Source organism: Gossypium arboreum, chromosome 2 (assembly GCF_025698485.1).
Source record: "Gossypium arboreum isolate Shixiya-1 chromosome 2, ASM2569848v2, whole genome shotgun sequence".
Classification (NCBI taxonomy): Eukaryota; Viridiplantae; Streptophyta; class Magnoliopsida; order Malvales; family Malvaceae; genus Gossypium; species Gossypium arboreum.
The window spans coordinates 8766936-8792216 of NC_069071.1; the positions used below are offsets into that span (position 1 = coordinate 8766936).

Here is a 25281-nt window from a genome sequence, read left to right on the forward strand (position 1 = left end):
TGATTAATAGTGTAAATTATTATTATTTTCGTAGCTAACAAAGAACCCGAGGCATTGGCACGAAAATGAAAGGAGAAAGTTATCGAGGAGTAATTGCGAAATCCGAGTTTGTATTACTATAATTCAAGTTATTTATTATTAAGTATTAATTTTAAATTTATTTATTTTATAGTAATTAAATATTGAGGTAAGTAAATTTATTGAATTGAATTGAATGAGAAATACGTGTTAGTATTATTATAATTTGAATTTAATTATTATTGATTGTTGAATTTTAAGTTAATGTGCATGGTAAGTATTAGTATTGAACTGTATGAAATTAAATTGAATTGTGATTATATGTGAATAATTGAAATGCATATTTAATTGAGAAAGTGATATTGAATTGAGAAAAAGAATTGAATACCCTATTAACTCGTCAGGCTAAGTCGGATATAGTTGGCATGCCATAGGATTGGAAGTGTTCAGGGATACTTCAACCTCGAGTAAATGAGACCCTAGGTGTCATACTGTTACTTCGGATAGATTCGGTGAGGTACTGGGTACCACTTTACTTCGGCTAGGCCGATGAAACACTGGGTGTCAACTTTGCTTCGAACTATCTGATGAGGCACTGGGTGCCAAATTCGTGTGTTTGGTTGGATCCGTGTATCCGCCAAATTCCGAGTCTGTTAATAAGGGTAATTAAAAGAATAGTTAAGTTGAATAAAATGAATTGGTTGAGCCACTGAAAGAAATGTAAAAATGGAACATGAATTAAAAATGTGATTTGAATGTGAGTATGAGAATAGAAAGCATGAACTAATGGTTCATGAATTAGATAATGGTCCAACTTGAATGTTTATGATTTCAATTGATGAATAGCTAAATTAAATTGTATGAATATATTGAGAATGGCAAATTTATGTTTGAATTGGTTTAGTAAATATTAAAGTTAGATGATTTAATTTACATAATTATTATGTTTATAATTTGAATTATGGTAATACCACTGAGTATAAAATACTCAGCATACGGTTGTTTCCGTGCGCAGGTTAATAGGTATTTAGAGTCTCGGTTCAACATCCAGATGATCCCGACTCTAGCGCAAACTCAGTGATGTATTCTTCGTTTAGTAAAAGTGGCATGTGCATAGGTGTTAATTTAGTCACTTTAAAATGTTATATAATTTTTATTGTAAAGAATGGTATTTGGTATTTTGGTGTTTAAACTAATGAAATAGTATGAAAATTTACATGATATGCATGGTATAATTGGTGCTAAATTTAAAATGGATGAATGAAATTCTAATTAAATTTTTAATGGTAACATAAATGTTCATTGAGTAATTATCAAATTATTGTTATAGGTATGATTTTAATACTGAATAACATGAAATTGCATTGGTTGAAATATTGATTTTGGATTGGTTCCGGTTTGAAATTGCAGGGAAGGTTAGATATTTATAAAAGGGGTTATATTGAATTTTTTTAATAAAAAAGAAAAAATAGAGACAATTAGTAAAAGTTTATATGAATTTATAATCATATTATAATATGTTCGATAATTATTTGAATATTATTCGTAAATTGTTCGATTGTCCGGTAATACTTCTTAACCCTGTTTTGACGACGGTTTAGGGTTAGGGGCTGTTACAAATAGAATGTTGTCGCATAATTTTTAAAATTAAAAACTAAAAAAAAAGGAGTGAACGATAAAGCTTCTGTAAAAACTTCGAAAACCTTAAAACTAAGGCTTTTATAACTTCCATTTTTATAATATCCATATTTTCTTAAAATTTTCATTTTAAATCATGTCGCATTAGATCTGACATGTCATTTAATAGTTAAATTAACAATTTTTGTAACAGAAGAACTTAATTAATATAATCTCGATAGTTTGGGGATGTAACTAAATTCAAATAAAATTTAGGGACCAATTTAGAATGGGGTCATAGTTTGCAGATGTTCAATGCAATTAACTGTAGAAAAATAATAATAAAAATTACATTTATAAGGATTTGAACCAAGATACTAGATTTAATATTTGAAAAAATGTTGAAAAAAAGAGAAATTTTTCATTTAAACGGAAACCAGCTTAAGATTCATTGGTGTCCAAAAAGGTATTGTGGTGCCTAATGGCCCAACAAACATACAAAGGAAAAATAAACAACGGGTAAAAGAATGGCCTACTCTAAGTTAATGTAGACAATTTGAAGATAATCCTAACCGCCTACCACTATGAAAAGGACGAGAGATGGTCTCGAAACCATCAAGTGGCTAGAGAAACCATAACACCAATAGTTAAAATGTCACAATAATAGGAGACAAAACCGAGGCAAGATCCAGAGAGAAGCACCAACATCACTATGAACTCAAATAGAGATCGAAGTTGGGTTAGAGTAGCGCATGTCCTCCATCCTGGAGAGCAAGGAGATATACATTGACGCAAGGAGTGTTTAACGGAGACACAACGGTGGAGTCCACCCAAGAGACATAAGAGGGTAGAGGATTGTGCCAGAAGAAAACTTAGAATCGAGAGTAAAAAAGAGGTAGGCTCCAAAAACAACTTTGGGAAACCTATGAGACCAACAACTCAAGGAGAGGTTTATCAACAAAAGGAGCAATGGTCAAACCACCCAAAGGATGCTTAGGAAGACATCCTTAGGAGTATAGGCAAATACAAAGAGGAAAATAGGGGATCTAATGGAACAAAATGTCATTTAGTCTTTTCATAAATAACAGATTTATATAATATATGGTAAATTTGCACTTTGACTTCCAAAAATGAAAAAAAATCTATTTAATCCTTAAAAATGATAAAATTATAAATTAATATATGATTAAATTATATTTTAACTTCTCAAAAATTTATATTTGAATTTTGGCCCTTTAAAAAAATATTGGATTCGCCCCTACCAAAGAAGAACGACCATTCAGGCCAACAACAACAAACCCTTCCCAAGGTCAGGACAATCTATTAAATAAAAAGAAAAAAAGAAAAAGAAAGAAAAATGTGAGAGAGGAAAATGTGAGGAGACAAATGAGAAGGAAATGGTTGTCGCTTGGGAAGAACAACTGGTAAGAAAGTTTGAGGGCTAGTTTTCAGAAAAAAGAAGTGAGAAAGGGTTTGTAGCACCCCAAACCCGGCCCAAACGTTAAGGCCAAATCCGACGTGCCACTTTGAAGTCAAAAACCCGTGTTCCCTTTTTAGTGTTTTAAAAAGCTGACTTTTGTCAAACTAACCAAGTGAATGGAAGCTGGGCACCAGGTAGGTATCCATAACAGAGGAGGTGAGCCATGAAGGCTGCTTAAGTACCAAGCTCTCCGATTGGATCCAATCCTAGACATGCCCACATCCATTGCCACACTTGGTTATAACAAGTTGAAATTTCTTTGAGTGATTATCTTTGGTAAATCGAATATTCGTAACGTCGTGTTATTTTAAAAAAAACAAGTATCGTTTTGAAATCACGCCCTAAGTCTAGCCCATTTGAATTAGTATCCATCAATTTAAAGTTGTTTAAAATAATATAATCCCAGAAAATCAAAGAAAAAAATAAAGTTAAAATGGCCTTATTACAACGCAAAAATTAAATAGTAATTAAAAATAACTTAAGAAAACCAGTCTCTTTTTCAAACCCAAAAGTATTCACCATGGCCACTCTGAATCCCCTCCGGCTCCAAGTCACCCACATCAAGGCTCACCTGCAAGGTTAAAGAAGGGGTGAGTTTGGGGAAACTCAGTGTGTAAGGAAAACCCATTCAAAGCCCAAGTCAGCTCAAGCCCATTGGGCCTAAGCCCATTCAGGTAACAGTGGTACTGGGCCAGAGCCCTTTTCAGATTACAATAAACTGGGCCTTAGCCCCTTATTCAGATAACAGTATGGCCCATAGGCCCATTTCAAAATACATGCAACATCAGTAAACATATGCAAGCCCATTTGGGGAGACTACTCAACCCACCAACCACTACACTCCACCCGTACCAAATTAACACTCCACAATTGCGACCTTTGTCTCGTCGCTTATCGATAAATTGAGGCAAAGCCTCCAGTACGTGGACAAGCCACTTTCAGTACTTCCTCCATCAATATCCCAGTCCCATGCATCAGATAATAACAACATGGCATGCAGTAAATAACAACAGTCAAACATGCATTTAGGTCAATTTAACCCTAGGGGTATTTCGGTAATTTATCTCCTAGGGGTAAAACTGTAAATTTTCCACTTTTAAAGGTATTTCAATAATTTATCTATTTTAGGGTTTTTCATGCATATTCCTACCTTTCACGTACTAACAGAATCACTACCGAGGGTTCTTACCGAATTGGGTCCGTTAGCCCATCATTCCAATTTTGGCCCATTAAGCCCAAAAATATCGAGGGCACAGAAATCATGCACTTTGCAGTCCAAACATTGCAGCTTACCAAAAACATTAATCGATTTACCTCACGAGCATTCGCACACTCACAAATCTACAAAATACCGATTTTCGGCATTTCGGCTTTTGCCGATCTAGACTAAGAAAGAGGGTGTTAGTTACACACCTATTTGCGACGATATCTTGTGAGATCCACACACGAACCGCCTACAATTGGATTCCTAACACGTTAATCTAACTATTCAAATACAAACTACGTATTAACCCCTTACAATATTCGGCCAACCACACTTACAGATCATAGTAAGCTTATAAGAAATCAATAAGCAACTCATTAACAAATTTTTGTCAATGTTTACCACATAATCATAATCTCACTGCAAGCTGTCTTCCTGAACAACAGTTACTAAATCATTTATAACTGGAGCTACGAAACTCCAAATCAAGTTCCGTTAATTTTCCCTGAAAATAGACTCATATATTTTCTATCCATAAAATTTTCAGAATTTTTGGTTTAGCCAATAAATACCATATTTTTCTCAAAGTTTCCCATGTTTCACTGTTTGACTAATCTGACCACTCTTCATTACGAATCAAATTTCTCATTGTAAAGAATTCAAAATATGTTCTCGTTTATTCCATTTGAAACTAGACTCATTAAGCTTTAATTACATTATTTATTCAGCTTCTAATTCATCTCCCACAATTTATGGTGATTTTCCAAAGTCACGTTACTGCTGCTGTCCCAAGCAGATTTATTACCAAATCACTCTTTCACACCTAACTTGCATGCTTGTTATTTAAACATGTATATCACCAATCAATCATCACATATCTATGATTTTACTTAAGTATAATCTCCATTTCATCATTTTAAAGCACAAAATGTTAGCCGATTTTTCCCCTTAGCATCTAAGGCACATGCATGCTCATTTGTTTGGCTCAACTTCACCTATCTTCCATTTTTCATCAAAAGAACATGAAACAACAACCATTTCCTTCATTTTAATTCATGACTAAATGCTCACAACACAACTAAAAACCAAAATATGCTTCAAGAGTTAGGGTAGAATCAAGAAGAACTCATGAACATCAAGATAGAAGCAAACTACCATGAACTTACCTTCAATTTTCTTCCCCAAGTGACCGACCATTCAAGAGCTTTCTCCTCTCCTTTCTTTTCTCTAACTTTAGGCTATGATGAACAAAGATGGACAAAACTTTGTTCTTTTCACCCCTTTTTCTTTTAATAAAATTTTATATTTCATCCATTTAATTCTTTAATACAAAAGACATGAAATTCCCATCATGGAACATTTACCTAAACCATTATCATGGAACATTTACCTAACCCATTATCATGGAATATTTATCTAATCCATTATCATGGAACATTTACCTAACCCATTATCAATTTGTATCAATTTGTACCATAAATTATGGATATCAAGTGCTCATATTGTCTACAACAACATGATGGCTGGCCACTTCATGTAAAATGGGAGGTTTTTCATGCAAATCCTCCTATTTTGCACTCCTATTTATTTGGCCACTTCAATTTAGCCTATAGCATTTTCAAACATTTTCACATAGGTTCTATTTCATAATTTCACCCCCTTTTTCTTATGGAACAAAAATTAACTAAAATTGTCGGGTTCTATCTTAAGCTTGGCTTTCTAGAGGCCCACTAACATAATTAAACTTATGCCAACATTCACAGAATTCCCGAAAATTGGGGCGTTACAGGGTTGATTTCTTTCTCTTTTTTTTTTACACCGAAACAAATATTTTTCTTATCGAATGCTTACTAGGTATACACTAATCATGAGCTTTCAAGTCACTTTTGCATATTGGAACGAACATGAAACTAAAGATAATTTATTTTGGAATTATGAGGTATGTTAATGCAAGATAGATTGTAATGGGCATCAATGATGTGTAATTAGGGAGAGCTCAATTACGATACTATAGTGGAATGACTTCGTGACTAAATGAGTTTATAATTAATAGGCAAAAAGCTATAACTTAATTATAAATCATTTGAGCCCTAATTATATATATACAATCGATCCCCCCGTTAGCTTGTCGAAATCAGAAATGAATTGCATGTCGAACTAAATGAACGAAAATGAATGGAAATGATGAAGCTGGAGAAATGAATCGCATTCACAAATAAATGTGCTTTCTCACTAACTATACAGATGACTTGAGAATTAATTTAACGTTTTGAATTATTATTTAATTAATTATAATTAAATAATTGAAGTTTGAAAATAAAATAAAATTAATTCATTATTATGAATCATTGAGTATGAAAATTAAATATATTTAATCATAGATTCTTTTACGATAAAATTGTCATGACTTTAACGTAACTAGAATTAGGTTGAGAAAATTTATTTAATTGGAAATTAATTTAGTTCATTTAATTAATTAAATTAATAAAATAAATAATATTTATTTTAGGAAATGAAAATAAGTATTAAATTGGATTAAATTATAAAGTGTTGGGTCAAAAGTTTAAAAAGCACATATAATTGGAACCAATATAGGAGAGGTCCAAATCCCCTCAGTTTACATGTAAGAGGCAACAATCTTAGTGTTAGTATCTAGGGTGTGTTGCCTCCTCTCTCCTAGTTGGACTAGGAGAGTGTTTTATATTAAATAAATATTATTTGTGTTATTCTTTTTCAGCTAAAATTCTCTTATCTCTCCTTATAAATAGATAGCATTGGTAGAGTTATTTACATAAGTTTTACACACAAGTTTCATATATTGTTATTCTGCCAGAAAGTAGTGTCAATTTATTTTCTTAAATTATATTAAATTTTTTGGGAATAACAATTTCTATCGTTTCTATTGAGAGAATTACTTTCCCACTATAAGTAATTAAATCATTTGTTGTTATGTGTTTGGTGTGTGTTACTCGAGCCCACATTCAACACAATTTGAGGTATAATGATAGCAGAGGAGATTGTTTGATTGAAAACCATGAATGATACAGATCTGTCTAACATAAAACACAAGTACTTTTCGAGAACAAGTTTCTCACTATAAATATCACAAATCGGTTTGATTTTCAACATTTTTAAACTTCTGTTGTAACTGAAAGTCGTTTTATTTTTCCAACACTAGTAAGGAAGTCCCACCGACTCCTTTTGAGTTATGAATCGTAAGAAACCTAGTTTGAGACACTGGGGTTGTCCAGTAGAGGTAAGAATCTACAACCTACATGAGAAAAAGCTAGATTCAAGGACAATATCTGGGTTTTCCATTGGTTATCCAAATAGGCTGAAAGGGTACAAATTTTATTGTCCTAATCTTAGTATGAGAATAGTGGAAATCAGTAATGCTAGATTCTTAGAAAACGGAGAAGTTAATAGGAGTAATGTGTTACAAAATTGGGTTTGAAAAACACAACGAAAACTATGTTTTAGGGAAAACCAAAGTTTAAATTTTTTTCCAAAACTAAAACTTGGTTGTGATATCTAAAATAGTAAATACGCAATCAAAATTGTACATTTTCGACTCATTTAAGATGAACTCTTCGACTAAGTAGTTTTCTCCACTATCCTCAAGGGATTACAAAATAACCAAAACGAATGCCTTGGATGGGCATCAAGTGGTTGATATTATCCCCCCAGGACCCGAACTTCTTGTTTCAGAGGGTGAATCTATCAAACTCGATCAACCATTAACAATTAATCCTAATGTGGGTGGATTTGGTCAGGGGGATCAGAAATAGGACTTCAAGACCCACTATGCGTCCAAGCTCTTTTGTTCTTCTTGGCATCTATTGTTTTTGCACAAATCTTTTTGGTTCTTAAAAAGAATCAGTTTGAGAAGGTTTAAGTGTCTGAAATGAATTTCTAGATCTATGGATTTATCAACATCAAATTTGTAAAAAAGAACAAATTCTTCCTGGCAATTTCTGTCAAGTGTAGGCTCATTTTGAGTCAGAAAATTTTTCACAAAATTATCACTGGAGTAATTTCACAATTTCTCTAAACTTCTAGGCCAAGTTGTAAATAAGAAAAATATTTCTAAAAATTTTATAAAATATTTTTTTTCAGAGAATTTTATCTCTACAACTTTTTCTTAAATTCAAGTGTGTGAAAAATAATAACTCGATGCTCTCTTTATATATGGAGAGTTTAGAGAGTTCAACTATGATTAAACTTAATTACTTTAATATAAAATTATTAAAATATTATTAAAATAAGTATTAAATTTAATTTAATATTAAAACTATTAAAATGTTATTATTTTTGAAATAGTTAATTTGAAAACAAATTATCTGATAGTGTCCCAGTAAGAGTGTGATTCATCCACTACTTAGTCACCGAAGGGCCACTTGCTAGCCACCAAAATGTCACCACCGCCGACACTGGTATCGACGTGTTCAGTGGTGCCATCATAGGTGCAATATTGTTACGGCACCCCCAGTCGGTTCGGTCCGAGCCAGTGACGGTCGAACTAGTCTAGTCTAGCCACCGGTTGGATTGTTGGCCCGGTTTTACATACCAAGCTCAATTCGACCAATTTTTGGGTCTCGATCTTAGTTTTGGATTCTCGGGCCCAATTTTTTATCTCAAGTCCAATTTTCAAGTTCAATTACCTATTGGGGCAATTTTTTGACTTGAAAAGTAATTTCCAAAAATACCATATTAATTTTAATTAATTTGATTAATTTAATTTTACTTGATCAAAATTAATTTTCCCAAAAATCACTAAGATTTTCCAAAGTAATTTTTCAAGAAAGTTCTTTAATCAAATTTTCTAGTTGAACAATTCTTACGACTGCCTAATTTAATTCCACATCGAATAAATCGACTCAATTAAATTATTTTCGAAGTCGTAGAATTTTCTTTTGATTCAAATGCAGTCAGATCAAGCATTTGTTGAGCTTGCAGAGGGACTAATCAGACACATACATTTAGGCTCTAGTAATTGTAGTTATATCCAGAAGTATCATTCTGATAATTCACAATTACTTAATCATGGAGTCAGTCCACAAAAAGTACCATGATTGAAAACTCCTTCTTGTACACTCTTTACAACAATAATTCATCCAACTGTTTTATCCAATGACCTCGTCATGTGTGTGTTACCCTCATATAATATCCTTAATTCCTTTGAGTTAAATCCGTTCACTCAATACAATCTTATTTTATCTCATTATCACCATTGCGTCTTCTTAATGAAAGCATATCGTTAACTCTTTAATCGAGCTATGAATTCCATTGTTGCTAGTAAAGTCATGTATACCAGCTATGGGCTCGATCATCTTTAGAGCATAAGTTTTGACTTATATCAAAGCACATGAGTTACATACGTATGGTCATTAACTAACTCAGAATTTAGGTAAATCACACCATTAACATCACAAGTGAATTAATTCACAAACGGATTCAGAATTAATTCATCTTGGGTCTAATCCAATGTATCATTCTTTAAATGAATAAATCTATATCTCTATCCTTGGAGTCAATTGCTTCGATAGCCAAAACTAGCCATCTCCCCAATTGGAATTGTATATGACATAATAATCCTTCTAAGTATTTGAATCAAATGTTCATTTTGATTCTTTTACGGGATTACAGACTCGTTTAGATTATCTACTGAAGTAAGTTATCTTTTTTGCAATATAAGTATTCTAACAATGCCACTTATCATTAATTTGAACTTAGACAATCAATGAGCTAATATTTGTTCGTCACAATTTCGCTATTCATGCAAAACATGAAAGACAGAAATACAAAAGGCATAATAGTGAAATGTGAAATTAACTTTATTTATTTATTCATCGTTCAAATACATATAAAACTAGAACATATTTATTACAATATAAGTACATTTCCTAACATAATGAACTTCAAAAGGTAGAACTAGAGGAAATAAGAGTGGATTTCACACCACTCTTTTTACCTCAAGAATTTGTTGTCCCTCAACCTTTATAGCAAGTTAAGATAAATGATCAACAAAATGAAAATGATTTACAACTCCAAGAAGACGTCGTCATTAAAAATGTTGCAGAACCATCAAAACCTTAACTTTGAGAAGATCTTAAAAAGAACGAAGGCTTGCAATTTCTAATGATTGTGTGGTGTATCCACAAGAATCTAATTTTGATTTTGGGATGAAGAACGATTCAGATTCATTTTCACAAGCCATGAAAAGTGATGGTTATGATAAATGGGTTAAGGTTATGAATAAAGAGTCGAAATCAATGGGCTATAATGGTGTTTGGGAGCTTGTTGAGTTATCTTCTAATTTTAAAATTATCGGGTGTAAATGAATCCATAAAATCAAGCTGATGCTGGAAGTAACATTGAACAATTTAAAGCTAGACTAACGGCCAAAGGTTTTACTAAAAAGTAAGGCATTGATTATAAAGAAACCTTCTATTCGATTTCAAAAAAGGATTCTCTTATTATATCATGACACTTGTAGTTCATTTTGACTTAGAGTTACATAAAATGAATGTGAAAATTGTTTTTCTAAATTAGAATTTGGATAAAAATATTTACATAAATGATATATAAAATTTAATGAGGCTTTTACATCGTTTGGGTTTAAGGAAAACACTGTTAACCAGTGCATTTATCTAAAAGTCAGTGGGAGCAAGTTTATATTTTCAATTTTGTATGTCGATGGCATTTTGCTAGCTAGTAGTGACCTTGGTTTTTAGGGATCGATTTTGAGGATTGTTTTCGTCAAAAAAGGGTATATTAATCGATTTCTAAGGAGATTTAATATGCAGTTATGTTCAGCTAATGTTGCACCCATTGAGAAAGGTGACAAATTAAGTAATAAATAGTGCCCAAGGAATGAATTAGAAAAGGAACATATGAAGAAAATTCCTTATCCATCATTTGCTGGAAGCTTAATGAATGCTCGAACATGCATTAGGTCGAATATTAGCTATGTTGTTGGAATGTTGGGAAGGTGTCAAAGTAATCCAGGCTATGAACATTGGAAAGCAACAAAAAAAGTATGAGATACCTTCAAGGGACAAAGGATTGCATACTCACTTATAGAAGATCGGAACAATTAAAGGTTGTTGGATACTCAGATTCAGGGTTGCCTCGACACCTTAAAGTCAACTTCTAGCTTTGTATTTATGCTGGCAGATGTGGCAATCTCGTGGAGAAGTATAAAGTAATCTTCATCCATAATGGAGGCTAAACGTATAGCTTGTTTTGAAGCCTCGAGTCTTGCTTTGTGGTTGTGAAATTTTATCTCAGGACTTGGTGTAATTGACTCAATTGCCAAGCCATTGAGAATATATTGTGATAATACTGCAATTGTTTCTTCTCTAAGAATGGTAAGTATTCAAGTGTTTATAAACACATGAATATAAATTACTTAGTTATTAAAGAAAAAGTCCAAAAACAAAAAGTGTCCATTAAAAATATTAGTACTAAACTCATGTTTGCTGATCCATTAAGTATTAACTAAAGGATTGCCCCCAAAGACATATAGAGAACATATTATAAGGATGAGACTTTCAAGTAATCCATAAGATGTATGCTGATAAATGTTTAAAATGTTCATGTAATTGACACTTTTTTGGGATATTGAAAAAATTTAAGTGAATTTACAATTAATAAAATTGGCATTGGGACTGTAAAAAAATTGAAAATTATGCCAGACGTTATAATGTCTGAAAACAGACACTTTTTTTTAGCCCATTTTCTATTTACACAGTGAAATTAAATAGAATAAAAGTGTTGATTGAAGGATTTAAAATTTCAATCAAGGTTGCATCTTGTCTAACAGTTTGTATATAAAAAACTAATTTTATTTTCTTTAAGATATTTTGAGTTTATGATTTACTGTATTTTCCATTAAATATCTACTACACAACTACCATCTGAAATGGCTTTTCTCGATTTAATCATCACCACACCTAAGCTTAAGTTCTTGCTTTGACTTAACCATCAAAAACCTAGGGATCGAAATGGATGAAGAAAACAAATGGTGACCAAACACACACACACACACAAAAAAAAAAAAAAAAAAAAGAACATAAGAAGTGGATAGTGCTTGAACATACTCCATAAGAATTATAGGAAAAATAAACCTTCCATACAAGTTTTACAAAGAGAAAAAAAAATAAATAGCAGGGAAATGAGGGAACAAATATAGTTCTGTTATTATTCATTACTATCAATTTATAAGAGTACACATTGATTGAACATACTCCATAAGTCTAGATTATGCCAATAGAATTGAGGATATTTTAATGGGAACAAATTCTGAGATACCCTATCCCATGTAAACTTTAGGAATACAGACCCTCCAAAAGAATACATTAAAAAAAAGACCTAAAACCCATGCAAATTTTAATAAAAGAATTAATACTAAAAAAAAAAAAAAAAAACACTGTAAACCAAAGAACAATGTGTCATCCACCCCGCCCCATATCTACAATCAGCCCAACCTATAATTTGCCTCCCACAAAATTTTTGCTTTGCTCATGTAAGCATTACCTCAACCATTCAGCACAAATAAATGCCTTGTGCAACAAACTTCACAACTCAAGAGCCAAAGCTACTGCTTCATTCAAGTAATGCTCCTAGTCATCACAATTCAGCCCGCAAATTTCTAATAAAGGGCCATCTTTCGAGACGAATGGGTTTATTCGGACCCACATAAGTGTCAAGATCGAGGCCAGCAGGATTGACCAAACCAAAATAATGGTTGGCATTCGGTCTTGTTTCCCAAGCAGACCCTTGAGGAAGGGGTAGAGGTGGATAATAACCCAAAAGGCGAAAAATAGTCGCCCAAACAATGGGCCCCATGAATCATACCCATTATTAATGGCATCTGAGATTCCAACCACGACGCCGACTATGTTTATGATCAATAAGGTGGTGGGAGGGATGAGTAACGATGTCCACTTGAAGAGGTAAAGCTCAGAAAATTCACCGTCGTCAGCTGCTTTAGAGGTCACGGTGAAGCTTGTGCTGACACCAGCCAGAACCTTCAGTAAACCCTGAAAGAGGGCAAAGAGGTGTGATGATACACCTCCAATCACCCAGAATTGTTCGTTTCTCCACCAGTCATCAATTCCTACACCACCCCACTGCATCTCGAGAATACCGGTTGCAGCAATTGATATGAAGAGACCCATGAATACTAGACTGGCATAGTTGCTAATCTGCAAAGGAGAGTCAGTATTCCATGTTAGACAAGGCCATATAATAGGTACAAGATAAAATACCAACAAACTATAACTTGGGGAACAAGGCAATCCAACAAAATAGGTTGGTTGACCAATCAACTACAGATATAAAGCTTCAATTATGATGCCAGCATAGGTAGATGGAACAGTTATCAGTTATCACTGCTTTAATATCAGGATAGCTTACCTCAGGAACAATAAACTTCCCGGTAAGGAGACATATAGCTGGAAGGGTACAGTAAACAAGCAAGGGAATGGAGGTCCATGGATATACGACTGAGTTTATGTAGGAAAACCGTTCCAACCATTTCAATCCACCCCCGTAACCGTACCAAATGGGACAATGCCTGCTCAAGAAAATTTCAACAGATCCAAGAGCCCAACGTAGAACTTGGTGCAGACGATCTGAGAGGTTAATAGGAGCTGAACCCTTAAAAGCAGGTCTTTTAGGTATGCAGTACACAGATCGCCAGCCATGACAGTGCATCTTGAATCCTGTTAATATATCCTCAGTCACAGAGCCATATATCCAGCCAACCTGGTTCAAAAGTTGAAAGTTTTAATGATTAAGAGATACCAATAAGTTACAAGCAATCTATATGAAGTATTCAGATTCATTTTCCAGTTTATACTTACTTCCTTTCCCCATTCTGTTTTATCTTCGTAACCACAACTTATGACTTGGATTGCTTCTCTCAGTAATGAAGCAGGGCTAGCATTTTGAGGAACTCCTCCATCCTCCAGAAGAGTCGAAGCCACAAAAACAGGAGACTGACCAAATTTCTTCTCCAATTTCATTTCAGATGTCACTGATGACTGAGAGTTTGACTCTGATGGTGCACACAGATTCTCGTTTAGAGTGTTGTACTAAAAATACAACATAAAAAAATAATAAGAATACTGAAATTGTCAGTTTCAGTCCTTGCAAGTGAACCATTACCTGAAATTGCCCCTTCAATGTTTTCAAGAGCATGTATCTGCTTTGAGGCTTCCCTTTGCTTAGACTTCTTTGTCTTCTCCTTCTTTTGCTTCTGTTTCTTGTTCTTTCTAGAACAACAGCATAGAAAGCAACACCATTTTGGCAAACAATTGCAGGTTTTACCAGGAGGCTTCTTTGTAACTGGCGCATCAAAACCATAAAGAGCTTGTCTTCTGAAAACACACCCTGTTCCCACATATATTGGTCCTTGTATGCCATCTAATCCTTTCATGTTGATCTGGTTTCAATTTACAGTATTAGGGATTTGGAAGATAAAAGAAGAAAACAGATAATCAACCGAGAAGAAATGAAATAAACTTACATCGAAGAACACAACATTGCGATTTGAGTATCTGTCATGTCTATCAATTCCATCAAATCTTTGAGGAAACTGCACATAACAAACTTTTTTCCCGGATGTTGGGTCCATCATGAAACACATGGCTTCTCTAAGTGCTTTACTATTGTTAATATAGTGATCACAATCAACATTCAGCAGATAAGGAGCATTTGAAAGGACAGCTGAGACTCGTATCTTCATTACACACAAAGCAAATTCATAAGTTTAACACCATGTGCCAAACACCAAAAGGGAACAAAACAGAAAAAACATAGAACTTGTGCCTTACCAAAGCATTCATAGCCCCAGCCTTTTTATGATGTTCAAAACCTGGCCTCTTCTCACGAGAAACATAAACTAGGCTAGGTAGTTCATTTCCTTCCACATCTCGAACACCATTATCACCCAGGAAAACCTGTGAGAAAAAAAAAAGTTATGGGGTGTAAATAAGAAATTCAATGAGATGAACAACAGGCCATGCACATAAGAGGAATCAAAGATGAACCAAGTCCTAATTGCAAGCTACTTTCAAAAGTCGCATAAAATAAATAACCTTTTTTTCCCAACAACACATAATGCTGCAAGTCTCCAATGTAACACAGAATTAAGAGGAGGCATCAAAGAATGAACTACATCAATCCTCCTCAGTAAAAGCTCTCCCTTCACCCATCAATTCTTATGCACTTAAGTACTTCAAAATATAATGACAAAAACAAAGCAAGGAAATGCAATGCCATCTGACCTGAATCATGCCAGGATGGTCACGAACATTGTTTCCAGGCCATGGAGTTCCATCCTGCATTGTCCAACCATCCTCAGGAACCTTCTGTGCCGTGGCAACCAAACCATTTATCTGAACTTTGAATTCTTCATACTCTCTCTGCACAGTCAAATAATATACTATAAAAATAAAGCATTTGATGCTATCAAAAGCAAAAAATAATAATTGCTAAATTCAACATCTGCTTGATTAGGAACGGCAGATGATTTGTAGAAATCAAAACATAAATTAGGTCAAACATATGCTACAATGAATGGCAAGAAGTCACACACCTTCATTGCTCGCCTTTCCCTGACAAAAGCTGGATGGACTTTGTTTCTTAGGTAGTCTATCTTCTGAGAAAAATACCACTCTGGAGCACGGGGCTCAATATTGAACTTTTTACAGAAAGGGACCCATTTCCTAGCAAATTCAGCTGTCTCAGAGAGAGCTTCAAATGTAAGCATGGCAGCACCATCATCTGATACATAGCATGCAACTTTATCGACAGGATAATCAACAGCGAGGATGGACAGAACAGTGTTCGCAGTGATCAGTGGAGGTTCTTTCATTGGATCCACTGTACTCACAAAAATGTCTACATTAGCCAACTCTGACGGTTTCCCTTCTTTCTCATACCTGTCCAAAAAGGTAAAATTAGGAAGGAAAGTGACACCAAAAATCACATGAACGAAAGTTAAAATGCATTTGGAAATCTGAATTTAATAAGCTGCATGCACCACCACAAACCTCAGAGATAGGCGATCAAGATATGTTTCACGTTCTATAGGGCACCACTTAGGGAATTGATCCAGAATCCATGAAACAGCAAACCATATTTCACATATTACAGATGTCAACCACAAGCCATACGCATCCCTGACTGGATGCAGAAGTCTATAGTGGAAAAATAGGCCAAGAATTGCAAGACGGAGTATGATAATCATTCTGTATGGATTTATCTTGCTTGAAGGAATCGGTAACTTCCTTGAAAGTGGTTGCCTGCCTTCATCCATCCTGAAAAGGAAGTCCATTTGTTAAATGACAAAGAAAACAGCCTAAAAACTGTCAATGTTTGTAGACACAAATATCAACAGTCAAATTACAAACTTCAAGCAGTCACTTACATTGGCAAATCAGCATCATCCAGCTCCTTTCCATCAAAGTTTCCTCCATCATTCCCTCCTTCGTGCTTAACTACCTGAAGTTTGTCATTCTGCCTTTTCTTCCACTCCTCCATCCTATCCTTCCATGCGACACTTCCATAGCCATATACTGCTATATCTTTCTTAGGAACCATAGGTCTAGGTTGCACTGCAGAAATGGAAACACTAAGGTCCAAGACTAGAGAGACAATTAACTCAAAGTTGGTAACAAAGAGAGGTATAGTGACTTACAAGGTACAGATGGATCACTACAAGGCATTGGATGAACTCTATTTCCATTGCCCATAAATTGGGGTACAATGAGAGCATGATGATCAGCAGAAATCTCCGAATCCTAAAACAATAAAAGAGTTGTTATACATAATACTGTTTTAGCAGTTGAGTGTAAAAACATAATGCAGTATAGTTTGAAACTCTTTTAAATATGTATGAGACACTTACCTCTTCACCATAGGTCAAGAGAGGAATTTGAGAGCTAGGAAGAGAAGAATCAAGTTCTGAAGATGCAGGCATTCCATAGGCATTTTGGTGGGTACCACGGCCAGTGTTAAGGCGTGCATTGAGCATGGCCTCAGCAACCTGTTGAGGGTCCGAAGCATCATAGTCAAACTCATTGTCCAGATCATCTATGTCATCTTCTTCCTCATCACCTTCAACCCTAGGACTGCCTGAATTTTACATCTCTAATTAGTGACACTCTTAAGCCATTGTTGGCTGCCAATGTTGACCTTACATTACAGTAACAATCTCACCTTTGATTCGTTTGTATCTGGTTTTGCACTGAGGGCAAGCTTGGTTACCCTCTCTTCTCTCATACTCGTAGCAGGGTCTGCAAACCGGGAAAGCACATTCATTGCAGGCAACAAAGGGCTCTCCATCCACTGTAATCTCAATCTCATCCCCGCAGATCTGACATGTTTGTCCGCTCAATTCTTGCACAGACTTTATCTGATACAAACCCCAACCATAACAAGATCAAAATCAGCTCCTGATCATGAAATATGTCAACACAAAAAATCCAGAAGAAACCAAAACGACTGAAGAAAATTCTATAATTTTCATTTCAACTTACTATGCAACATTTTGATGCAATGCAAGATTTTGAAAAACAAAACAGAATTGCAGATATAAGGAATTTATTCACTCCCCATATGAAACCATTGCAAGTTCATATGAAACTAAGAACAGGAAGAGAGATGGAGGAGTATGAAAAGACAAGATTTAATTAACATGTTTTATAATAGCTTCATTCCCCATATCCCGATGGAGAAATACAAAAAGTTATAAGCTACTTCATCAAGGATTTACATCAATATCTCCAACAAATGCAGAGCTCACTCAGCATTTTGAATTCACAACATCCACTTGTCAAAATTCCAAAAGATTTGGAATTTTCAGAAGAATTTAAACAGTTTGGCGTGACCGACATGTCCACCACAATCACAGAATCTTATGCTTTCTTCCAAATCGTGCCAAATTCCCAGGAATCTAAACAAATATCTCGACTGCAAAGAATATTAGCCAGGCTAAAATCACAACTCATACAATTAACAACCAAAAAACCCATTTTTAAGGAAATGCCTATTAACGGAGCAACACTCGAACAGCTCAACATACAAGATTTAAAAGATTTACGACTCAAAACAGCAAGAAAAAGGCACCAAACTGTGTAAATCAAACAAAGCCATAAAACCCTACCTAGAGAAACTCAGATCATTTAAAAAAAGAACCCATTTCGTAAAAGAGCAAATTAAGGAAATGGGTAGTCCTAAACTACCAAATCAAGCCAAAAACAAAAGCTATTTTTTTTTTCTTTTTTGTCCTTCTTTTGGAGATTTGGAGCGTCTTACTCTTGCGTTTTCATCTGCATTGATCAACACGAACTCGTTTCTGTTATGAGAACCAGCTATGAGTCGACCACCAGTGTCCATAAATCACTAATAGCAACAACAATAACACAAACTGAGGGAAAACTGGGTCTCTTCTTCACCAAATGAAGTCAAGTCTCAGTAACATCGAATTCCTTGAAGAGATCCAATATTGGTCCCTTCACCTCTCATCACACGAAACCCAATCACAACTCCACCGAAAAAAAAAAAAAAAAAACAACCCACCTTGGATAATATAATAATAATATAATAAAATTTAATGGAAAAGAGCAAAAAGGTGTAGGCTTTTGTATTGAGAAGCAAGCCAAGTTTGCTACTTTGGTCTCAATCTAAAATGCCAATGAGTAAGAGAGAGAGAGAGAGAGAGAGAGAGAGAGAGAGAGAGAAGAGTGTTGAAATGTAGACGCGTAACAAAGGAGGAGATGACACACAGAGAGGAAAACAGAACAACATTAAACTAGAGATAGACAATGAAGATGAAAAACCATACTTATCTCAAATATAACATATACGAAAAAAAACACACAAAAAAAATCCCAATAAAGAAAAAAAGACAGCAAGATAAAAGCTAGCTAGCAATGGTGGTGGGGCCCATAAAAGGATGGTGGCGCTGGTATGTTGCCCCCACCATAGTTGGTGGACAGACAATAATTATTCAAAGCAAAGTGTTCCATGGGGGAAAATATTTTACATTAAAAATGGGATTATTTTTCATATTGAGAATGTTTTTATTGATAATATATATTCTTTAAATATAAAATGATTTGGTACTTTTATGTTAATTACTTATTAAATATTTTAGTAATCTTTTTTTTTTTGTAAAAATATGTATTTAAGTATATCTTCAGATAACTATGATTTATCTGATCAAAATTTCTCTCTTTTTTTCGAACGAATGTCATTTTAATAAATTTATCATGAATTTGATAATATAAATATAAGTAAAATCGTATCAGATATCATTAATCCATCATTGGATTGAATTACATAAAATAATACTGATGATAATAAAAAAAAGAATAATATTTAGTTAAAAAAAAAGCATACTCGTAGACCTGTAGATTCCAAAAATAATAATGCGTAAATAGATCCTACTGCCTGCTTGTTTTTTTTAAAACTATTTCGCACATAGCTTTAGTATTATCTTTTTATAGATTAATTAGAATGCATTAATTTAATAAACTCGTTTATCAAAAATATTTTTTATTTTAATATTTTTCATATTTATATTATTGTCGAAATTTATGATTGTGGTTCTCAAATTATTATTTTAATATTTTAAATTAAAGATAATATTATATAATTAAATTCATGAGTTCTAATACTTACCTAATTTTAAAAAATTAACATTTAAATCAATGAGTTATTGATTCAGTTATAATAATTTGTACCAATCAAGTTGAATTCCTGTGTATAACTTTTTCTTCTTCTTTTTTTTAAATAATACAATATAATTTATTATACTAAAGAATATCATTTAAAATATTCTTCAACAAAACGTGCATAAATGAATAATATATAATACAATTTTTCATAAAAAAAAAAGGTTTCAGCTTAAAAGTATAAGTCAAGATACTCTAGATATTAAAAATGTATTTTTATTATATATTTAATCAGTTGATATACTTATGTAAAACAGTAGTTAAAACTCTTAAAAGAAACTGTTATACGTTACTACGTATATACATTATTATAGTAAAACAGTAGGGTTTTTTATTTAATTATAAAACCCTAAAAACTCTAACAAAATTAAAAATCACAACTTTTGCCGACAAAATTCTATATTTTAAAAAATTAAATAGTTCAAGGTGACTTTTATTGTAAATGTAGTGGGTGCCACATCAAGTCATTTTCATGTGAGATTGGTCAGATACTGTGCATCTCATGCCACATGTGTTATTACACTGTCGGTGGAGTTATTTTATTTTTTTATTAACCAATATTTTTATGAACAACACACCTACTTGGAAAAGGCTTCAGTAAAAACAATATAATATTAAGATTTACAGACATTTCTTTGTTTTTTAACATCATGGAAACCGAGGGATTTTGACCTTTTTCATGTTTTTTGGGTAACTGATCTCATCTTTGATAAAGTAACGCCCAGTCAAAGCTCGATATGAAAATGTTATTCCTTGCTTAACTAAAACTTGCATATTTTTAGTTTAAGTCTTCAGAATCAAATTGCCTTGAAATTCTAAAACCAAAAAAACAAAATTTGATGTCTTTTACCAAAATTTTGGACTCCTGTTTTATTTATTGAGATTACAGGAAAAAAATTTTATATCTTCAACTGGCCATTTTGATCAACAACCAGATTGTAAGTGAAAGAAGAAAAAAGAGATAAAAATTAAAGATATATGATTAGTTTTTTTTTGTCACTTTTTTCTAGTACATGCCTAACAAAAACACGCAAAGAGCAGGCTACCCAATGCACCTAGCTGTTATCTAATACTATATATATATATATATACTTTATAATATTATTTTTTTAAATCATTAATAAATTATGATTATAATTTTTTTTAATGTAATTGTCTTCCACACCAAAGAGTCATTACGATAAACAAGTAAATAAAGTAAACAATGACATAATTTGGTTTTTTTTTTTAATATGTGAAATCTGTTTAGTGAACAATTTCATTATCTTTAATTCACAATATAATAAGTGATCAAATTTCATGGCTTTCCAAGTGCATAGACCTCACATCTAAGTTACCCTTTTAAGAATTTAAGCTATAAGCATAAGTAATTTATTCTTCAAAGGCACTCACAAATAAGTTCTTCAATAGACAATAAATTGTTTTTTATGTTCTCGTACAAAACCTATACAAGTCTCACAATATATTGGAGTTTTTCAAGATTTGCTAACATACTAGTGATCAATTACAATCTAACCCTTAATAATAGTAGCTACAAAACAACAAAAGCAATATACTAATAAATACTAAAGTAAAGTGAACTATTAGAGATTCATTTTTCAAAGAAATCTTCAATGCAATCCCAATTGGTTTTCCACAATCCAAGAGATTTAATTGTTTGATTTGAGCCTATCCAATAGCCAATGATAACTTCTTTAAATTGATTGGGCTTTAAAGTCAGAGTTTTCATATATCTACAATATCAGCACAATTTAAAATTCAAATATTTTGTTACAATAAGTTGTCAACTCCAAATATGAAAAGTTAATCAATTGTTCACATTTGATAATGGAAGTTGTCATTTCCAATTAACACTTAACAGGCCACTTCAAAAACTTGCCTCAACAATTAGTACGTGTCTTTCTTTTTAAAATCATGTTTTAAGCTAAACAATTTAATAATCAATAATTTTAGAGAAAACATTTGATACATTATCAGCAGAGTTTTTAGACTCTATAAAGAGGGTCAAGGGTTAACAAATGTCTTACAAGAGTATAATAAAATATTTAAAAAATAAATATTTAAAAAAGAGAGACACGTGTTAATTTTTTAAAGTTGCTTGTGAAATAAAAAAGTACACTTGCCAACATACCAAATAATAGGGGTGAGCAATAAACTGACCAAATCTAAAATCGACCCGAACCGAGGTATTTGGACGATTTATGAAATGCAAGTTCAAAAACCATGGTTACCTAAAATCGAATGAATTCTATTTTTATTTAATATTTAATTAATTTTCATTTTTATGATATAAAATAAATATTTTATTATTTAAAATAGTGGGAATGATTTAAAAGTTGAAATTTTATTATTTTTAGAAATATTTACCAAAAAATCTTAAAATTTTGTCAAATAATATTCAAAAGCCATAAAACAAAGCACATTTTATAAAAATAAGTCTAAAAAAATATGGAAAAATAGAGAATCTAACCGAATATGATGGACGGTTCAAAAATTTTAAAAGCCCAACTGAACCGAATCAATATCACTCCTCCTAAATACTAACTCATAATTTTAATACATTAAAAGGTAAATCAATTATTAGTATATTAAAATAAAGAGATAATTTATTTAAAGGGTTAATATTCGGTATACTAGTAATGTGTTTTTAATTCCACGAGTAGCTTAAAAATTGTCATATGTCTCTTCTTCTTTTTTGAATATTTATTTTTAAAATATTTTATTATACTTGTCAATTTCTTAACATGTTTACAGAGTCTAAAAATTCTATCTATAGTATACCAAATAAATTTCCTTATTTAAAATTAATTTTATATTTAACATATAAAAATTCTAAATAAAAAATTTAAACAAAAGTGATGGAATAACTTGAAAAAAAAGAGAGTAAAAGAGTAATTTATCCAAATTGGAAACAAGTACATTAAATGAAGAATTTGTAAAAGAATTGTAATGTGAACACGAGTGTAAAGAATATTGTAATATATAGAGTGGTTTTTTATCCATGCGATGTGCAAGTTGATTATGTGAATTAATTTCATATCATAATTTTTAAAATTATTAATATTTTAAAAATAATATATTATTATTTATCATATATATGGTGTGTATTATGAGGAAGACTCCACTATTGTTAAAAAAAAACATAGTTTACATTATTTTCTTAGAAATATTTTTAAGAAATTTCGAAAAAAAGGTAATAAGAAGAATGAGAATTATATACTCTTTCTTTAATTTAAAAAAAATAAACTTGTAACTAATAAAGATTATATATTATTAATAATGGGGTTGTTTGAGTAAATATTTATAAAAGTTTAACATTAATCCAGATTGGCATTTATGGAGATAATTTTAATGCTTTTAATTTTTCACCTTCTTAATTTTTTTTATCAAAGTTTGACCAATTTTTACCTTTTTTTTAAAAATTAAGTAATATGAAATATTATAAATAATAGTTGTACAGACCCAATATAGCCCGGGCCCATAAACAAATATAACAGCCCAATATACCCAAGTCCAAAACTAAACCTTAGCCCAACTAGTCCTAAAACTTCTCAGCCCCCAAGTTCAATCGCCCATACTGTCTGCCATCGCCCCATACCCTCGTGCCAAGGGCCAACGCACGGCCTCACGTCGCCCCAGTCTCTGAACCCATACCCGAGTGCCAACGCACAGCCCCGTGCTCCGTACCTGCAAAAGAAAACAAAACCAAAGCCACAAGCCAAACAAAAGCAGAGACAATAGAGGCAACAGGACAACGAAATAGAAGAATATATTGTAATTTATTCGGCTATAAAAGCCTAAAAAATTAGTGTATCGGGGATTTTTTACGAACGAATACACAATAGGCAATACAAAAAAAGCAATATTGGAAGGTGATTTCTCCGATCCAAATCTCTGGGTTTTCTCTTTGTGATTATTTTCTTGCTTTTTTTTTTTTCGAGAGTAAATAAAAGAAAAGGGGAACACGAACACAGACGCACACAGAATATACACGCACAGAAATAAAAAAAAGGGAGCAATTAAGAATTTGCAAGGGTAATCTCAAGTTTTCTTTCATTTTTTTTTGTTTGGTTTAGATCGTCTTTTAGTAGGTAAATCGACTCCAATGAGATCCCGAATACTTTAAGATACAAAAGTAGGGGAGAGGGGTCAAGTGGTGTTGAATCTCTATTTTATGAACTTTCTTCGTTTTTTTAAAAATGTATGAGATTTGAAGTTTTATTTTTTCTCAAGTAAAAAAAGGAAATACTTACTAATTTCCTCAAGGCATAATCGAGTACTTACAGCAACAGAATCGGGAATTGTTTTGCGCGCCGCTGGACACCAAATCTGATGGAGATCTAGCTGCTTGTAAAAGGAACCCTAGCAAATTTAATTTCAAGGCTGCTGGTTTTTGTTAAAATGGATGGGTATTTGAAAGGAAAGGAAGGGAAAAATGGTTTAAAATGGTCTGAAATACAAAACAGTGCTGCCCATGACCATAAAGGTCCGCGCGTGGGCCCGAATAGTAAAATGGATCTGCACCATGTTGTGTGAATGGGGAAATTGCGCGCTGAATCCTTCCCTTGTGCACAGCCTTCAATTTGCGCCCCAATTTCCCTCCCTTATGTTTTAAAATTTAGCTCGCTAATTCATGCGTTGCTTCACTTTGATCCACGATCCAGTTTAGTATTATGGGCGCGAGATATTTACAATCCCAGTCCCCGCATATTTGTGCGCATAACACATTGACTCTATTTTGCAATTACTTATTTGTAAATTGTTTCTCCTGTTTTAACTTTATTTCAATTAAGTCTTATCCTCATTATTTTATTTACTGCACATAAAATTTCTTTTACATGCTAGAGTATTGATTGTGATATTTTGTTGCTTTGGGTAATTGAATTTCGTTTTAAAAAAAACATTATAATGATCCTTTTATTTATTCTATAATTGGTATGTATAATTTGTAATAAAATTTATTTTAGTTTATGTATACTTTTAATTTTATCTTATTTTATAATTTCTTTTGAATCTATTAACTTATTTTAATGTATATATTCTTTTTGTTATTTAAAGGAAATCCACCTACTTTATGTGTTGTTTAAATTATTATTAAGTACATACTTGATTCTTTGACCTATACACATTATTAAAGCCATGCTTTTATACATATAGTTTTTTTTAACAGAAAATATATATCTTATATAATTGTGTTTTTAAAATTTATTATA

The 25281-nt window shown here is 32.6% G+C and overlaps 1 protein-coding gene and 1 long non-coding RNA gene across 2 annotated transcripts; both read right to left on the reverse strand.

The window, feature by feature from the left end:
- Positions 1 to 12496: 12496 nt before the first annotated feature.
- LOC108466975 (cellulose synthase A catalytic subunit 2 [UDP-forming]-like) lies at positions 12497 to 19315 on the reverse strand. Its single transcript, XM_017767398.2, has 14 exons — positions 18648 to 19315; positions 17550 to 17745; positions 17239 to 17465; positions 17029 to 17131; positions 16759 to 16945; positions 16382 to 16648; positions 15925 to 16270; positions 15614 to 15751; positions 15161 to 15286; positions 14854 to 15066; positions 14493 to 14769; positions 14189 to 14382; positions 13740 to 14090; positions 12497 to 13528 (listed from the first exon to the last, which is right to left on the reverse strand). Exons 1-14 carry the CDS (start codon positions 18726 to 18728, stop codon positions 12944 to 12946), a joined length of 3291 nt encoding a protein of 1096 aa, XP_017622887.1. The 5' UTR covers positions 18729 to 19315; the 3' UTR covers positions 12497 to 12943.
- A 4277-nt stretch (positions 19316 to 23592) lies between these two features.
- Positions 23593 to 24724, reverse strand: LOC128283085 (uncharacterized). Its single transcript, XR_008273432.1, has 2 exons — positions 24322 to 24724; positions 23593 to 23755 (listed from the first exon to the last, which is right to left on the reverse strand). It is a non-coding gene; the product is annotated as an uncharacterized LOC128283085 (long non-coding RNA).
- Between the last annotated feature and the right edge of the window lie 557 nt (positions 24725 to 25281).

Coding starts and splice junctions, on each gene's coding strand:
- LOC108466975 (XM_017767398.2), bottom strand. CDS start 18,728: ATGGACACTGGTGGTCGACTCATAGCTGGTTCTCATAACAGAAACGAG. Junction 17,466..17,549: donor CAGATACAAACGAATCAAAG/GTGAGATTGTTA, acceptor TGTAAAATTCAG/GCAGTCCTAGGGTTGAAGGT. Junction 13,529..13,739: donor GGAAGTTTATTGTTCCTGAG/GTAAGCTATCCT, acceptor TCTCCTTTGCAG/ATTAGCAACTATGCCAGTCT.